The sequence below is a fragment of the Limulus polyphemus genome, unplaced genomic scaffold (assembly GCF_000517525.1).
Source record: "Limulus polyphemus unplaced genomic scaffold, Limulus_polyphemus-2.1.2 Scaffold3024, whole genome shotgun sequence".
NCBI lineage: Eukaryota > Metazoa > Arthropoda > Merostomata > Xiphosura > Limulidae > Limulus > Limulus polyphemus.
The window spans coordinates 53,109-58,476 of NW_013668634.1; the positions used below are offsets into that span (position 1 = coordinate 53,109).

A 5,368-nucleotide genomic window follows, 5' to 3' on the forward strand; every position below is an offset into this window, starting at 1 on the left:
AAAAGAGACCAGCGGCTGATCTGAAGTATAAAATTTTATAAAATCCATTTCAGACCCAAACAAAAATTGTCTTTTTTTTAATGCACTTACTGCACTTGAATATTGATTAGATAATATTTAAAATTGCCAAGTTAAGAGAATATATTGTGCAATACATTAAATGATAAAAAGAAAAACTTTTATCCAGAAAGTAAATCAAGGCCAAATCAACTTTTTTTACTTAGCCATTGAAACAGAATAATTTCTAGATGGGTGGCATATCTAAATTTCCTGATCAAATGCGACTTTTATATTTAACGTTGATAAATGACACATCAGAGAATGGAATTCGATCATTTGGACTGAGATATCCTTGGAATTATCCTGCCATTTTTCTTGGATTGAAGGGGACGTTTCGGGTTCCATAGTGAGGCTTGAAACCAAGGAAAATTGTAGAAGAAGTCCACAGAAACTCAGTCCGTATTATAAACTCTTTGTCTAAATTCATTTTATAAGAACCTCATCAGGCTTCTGTTGCTTCTGTATTCCTTTGATAGATAAGATAACATTCTAATCAGATCTTTCTATATAAGTAACTACTATTTAAATAAATATTGACGTTTTATAAAATTATTGAGTTTAGCTTTTATGACGTTTCTCGATGTGTCAATATTTGAAATCACAATGCGTTCTGTACTGTGCTACAACACATACTGCCAATTTAAACATTTCATAAATAATACTTAAGTCTTTATGAGGATTGTGACATGTTTACAAAACCTAGCAAATATAGAAATATGAGCTGTAAGAGACAAGCAAACAATATTACAGATTTTTAATAGGTAATGCTACCATATCGTCATTGTTAATTTTTTTACAGAGATACAACATGTTGAACTGCAACACGAGCCACAAGGATTTCATTTACACATTCCACAGCGTCATCACATAATATCGCTAGTGAGATGACATACAAATAATCTTCGTTGTTGTTGTTGTTGTTGTTCTCAATTTTTCGTGTAATCATGGCGGTGACAAATTTCAAACATATACGTCATATACTCGCTGCCTGAAACATTGATGCTATAACTTCTGTACTTTAAAAATATTATTTCTTTCTAATATGGGAATGACCGAGAGAGCTTTAATTAATAGTCTTAGAGATTAATGTAATTTCATTAAAAACTGTGCGACGCTGAGCATAATGTGCAAATCAAAAGTAACCCCATAGTTAATTAGCACGCTTGTCCCCCGGTAAGACAGTGGTAAGTCTTCGGATTTACAACGCTAACACCAGCGGTTCGATTCCCCTCGATGGACATAGCAGATAGACCGATGTGGCTTTGCTCTAAGATAACACACGCATAAAACATACTTAATTAATTGATAAAGATATGGGTGTAATTGCTTCTTTAAATAAAACAAAATCTCAATTAAGTGATATATTTTATTCTTCGAAATTTTACAATCATGAAACACCTCAAATATATTTGACATAAATTTTGAGAAAGAAACATATTTAAAAAGCCAGTATTTTGTAATTATTATCGTATTATTCAAGCCCGATTGCGATACGTATATAATCTAATTTCCGCATAGTAATAAGATTGTTAATGTGTAGTTTTTAAGCCGAATTATGGATAATGCTTGTTACATCCTCCCTTAGCTACGAGTTAACCATCTCATCACCCTAGTACTGAGATAATCTATCGACATATCTTCGTGACTCTCGTTGTCAACCGTGGATTATGCGAGCTTATGGGGGAGAGAGGGACAAACATTTTAGGCCGGAGATCACAGGTCCGCCAAGGTGTTCTAATATAGGCCATGAGCAGCGCCCCCAGTAAGAATCAGGAGGCGAAGCTCCCGGAGCTCGCGGCTTTTACCATTAGAGAGGTAAAAACTGTCCATTCCTTATATTTCTGTTAATTGGACTAAGGAGAATAATGATGTGAATAATGATAATATATATTTCACATTTTTATCAACAATAATTCTATGAACAATGTTAACAAAACCAATTTTACTTTATCAAACTTAACCTAAAGGCACTTTTCTACTGATATAGCCAGCAGCATCAACAATACTAGAAAATCAGTAATAATAATAGTTAAAGGAATACTTCTCTGTGTATTCTGACCACTCTGCCACTTATTTTTGTCCAGTAACTTGCATTCTCCCCCTCTACACCAGTGTTATGTAAACCATCATTTTCACTTTAATCACTATACAATCATGTTACCCCCACAGCGGTATGTCTGTGGAGTTACAACGCTAGAAACCGGGTTTCGATACCCGTGGTGGGCAGAGCACAGATAGCCCATCGTGTAGCTTTGTGCATAATTACAAACAATCATGTTATCAAATAGTTAATAATTTTTAAACCTTTGGATAATATTGTTTCCGATTCGCCCACCAACAAGTCAAAGCGCTAACACGAAAATTAACGATTACGGCATGCAAAAAAAAAGCGAAAATAAAGAAGGGTATTAATAAAAATGTGGATTTTGATATACAAATAAACAAAATGAACCAAACTCATTTGTGATTGTTTTTCAGAACTCATTTGTATAGATGTATTGCAAGTTGTTATAAACAGTCATTTGCATGTGCCGCAGAATAATGTCTTTCTTACTTTTGTCTTACTAGAAGTGACAAAATGGTGGTAGAAATGACAAAAGGGCAACTTAAGTTAACATAAGTGGTACTAGAAGTGACAAAATGGTGGTAGAAATGACAAAAGGACAACTTAAGTTAACATAAGAGGTACTAGAAGTGACAGTAGGGTAGTGGAAGTTACAAAGGACTGTAGAAAGTTATATTAAGAGTAACATGCATGATAAAAAGGTAGTATATGAATTTACTTAAGGAGTGGTAAATAAAATGTAAGTAAACGAAAACGTGACAATTACTTGTAATGCCAGATAGTACAGATAACATACCTTATGTCAAATGCACTAATAGGCGATAGAAATGAGAGAAGCAGTAGTAAACGGGAATGTACTAACATCATATAACATGTGGTTTATATGCCATAGCAGATACTAGATATAACGTAAAATATAGTGAACAAATGATAAAATATGTTGACCATATGAAATAAATAACTTAAAGGTTCTGGCATCCTCCACACCTCCCGGTATCTCAGCGAAATATCTCACGGCTTACAACGCTAAAATTCGGGTTTCGATACACAGATAGCTCATTGTGTAGCTGTGTGAAGAGTAATAACAAACTTAAGGGTTCTAGAGATAACGTAAGGAGTAGTCAAAATAAAATAATGTCAACTATAATAGAAATAACTTAATAATTAAAGACGGCACAAAGTGTATAAGAACCGGTTCATGTGGTAGTTAATATAAAGACGAAGAATGGTGCTATAACAGTTATTTTACTTCCTATTCTGATCGAAAAATGCCAATTGACTTAGTGAGTTTGGGAAATCTCAGCGGTAACTTTGAGGGATTACAAAGCAAAAACTCGGAGTACATTCCATGTGGCCAGGTGGTTAGGGCGCTCGACTCGCAATCTGCGGGGCGCGGGTTCAAATCCCCGTCCCACCAAACATGCTCGCCCTTTCAGCCGTGGGGGCGTTATAATGTGACGATCAATCCCACTATTCCTTGGTAAAAGAATAGCCCAAGAGTTGGCGGTGGGTGGTGATGAGTAGCTGCCTTCCCTCTAGTCTTTCACTGCTAAATTAGGGGGCGACTAGTGCAGATAGCCCTCGTGTAGCTTTGCGCGACATCTATAACAAACCAAACCAACGTTCCATGTGGTTGACACAACAGTTTGTTTGTAATTAAGCACAAAGCCACACAATGGGCTATCTGTGCTCTGCCCACCACGGGTATCGAAACCCGGATTCTAGCGTTGTAAGTCCGCAGACATACCGCTGTGCCACTGGAGGGCGGTTGACACAACGCAGACAGCCCATTGTGTAGCTTCGCTCTTTAATAAAATAAATAAACTAATGAAGACAAATGTAAATATTCTTAAACATCAAACCCGAGCCAATCTTACAGAAGGTATACTCTCTGATAAATTAATTTATCATAATTAAAACAATTTCATTCCTTGATCAATATTTTAGTGTGGTTGAAGAGGGAAAGTAAGTTATATATATTTGTGAGTTTTATTACCCTTTCGAAGAACACGTTTTACGAAAAATAAAATTGACGTAGTGTCCATAGAATATATTACAAATTTCCTAAATGCAATAATACTTAGGTTAATTATTTCACATGCTCGCAACTAAATCGATAATGTTAGAGGGCTTTATATTTACCTAATGCTCGCTGCATTAGTATTTGTGGTTTAAAACTGTCATATGGAACTATCTCCTTCGTCAAAATATTAGCGCGATCACCAAAAATTGAAATAAGAATTTCTTTAAGTTTTTGTCACAACTGTTAGTAATATCTGTCCTGATCTTAAGCGATAATATATTGTGTTATTGTTAATATTGTAACTATTTTCTGTTGTTTTGTTAATATTTTCATACTTTGAATGTTTGATACATAGAACTATATTTTGAATGTTTTACCAGCATGTAATCTGCATGTACCGCTTTCCACATGGTGGTCATGATTTCTTCTTAGTGATAAAATTTGTATATTTTTGCGTGATTGTATAATAATTCTGTAAAGACTTGAAAATAAAAGCGATATCTGATGTCCTGGGAGTCGTATATGTTTTAATTATCATCATTCGTACTATGTATAGAACTACCACTTACCCACCAACTTTTGGCGTACTCTTCTACGAGAGAATAAAGGAATTTGATCGTCATTCAGACAAATAGACTGTGGAAGGAAGTAACAAAAAGAAGAGCTTGAACATTAATTTATATGTTGCAGAAGAAAGTACTTGTTATAACTGATAGAGAACATAAATATATGGTACTATAGTTCCTGTTCAATATTCAGTCGGGTGTGGGTAAAGGTCTTGTTGTTACACGTTTTAAATAAAAGAAAATTCACATACAGGCTCCTAAGTCTTTAAAACTGTCCTAGTTATTTTGCGGGAAATGGTCCCAAAATGGAAGTATATCACAAACGACATATACACAAAAATTATTATCAAAATATTATAAAGACCTTCTAGAGAATTGATCTTCTCGACCAAAAATGAGATCAAACTAATTTCGACTACGTTTAGATCACTGTAAAACCAGTGGTTAAGTTAAGATTTTGAAAGAGGGGGAAATCCCCTTTTTCATCCATTTTGTAGTAGCAGCGTAGATCACATCATGGTGCAGTAGAGAACTTATTGGGAATTAGTTGTATTCAAATGTTAAATGGTGCTGTTTTCTACGTTACAGTCAGCAGACCAAGAACGATAATGGTTTGAATCGCTGTTCCGGACTGTTCAGCTTCAATGTAACCTC

The 5,368-nt window shown here is 34.8% G+C and overlaps 1 protein-coding gene across 1 annotated transcript in view; it reads left to right on the forward strand.

Annotated features, from left to right (window-relative positions):
* The window catches only part of LOC106468486 (growth arrest-specific protein 2-like), a 41,708-nt gene extending 36,931 nt beyond the window's left edge, over positions 1-4,777 (forward strand). Inside the window, exon 8 of the mRNA XM_022396822.1 lies at positions 4,705-4,777. Coding sequence (XP_022252530.1) covers positions 4,705-4,754 — 50 coding nt within the window. The 3' untranslated portion in view covers positions 4,755-4,777. The remainder of the gene's footprint in view (positions 1-4,704) is intronic.
* The last annotated feature ends 591 nt before the right edge of the window (positions 4,778-5,368 follow it).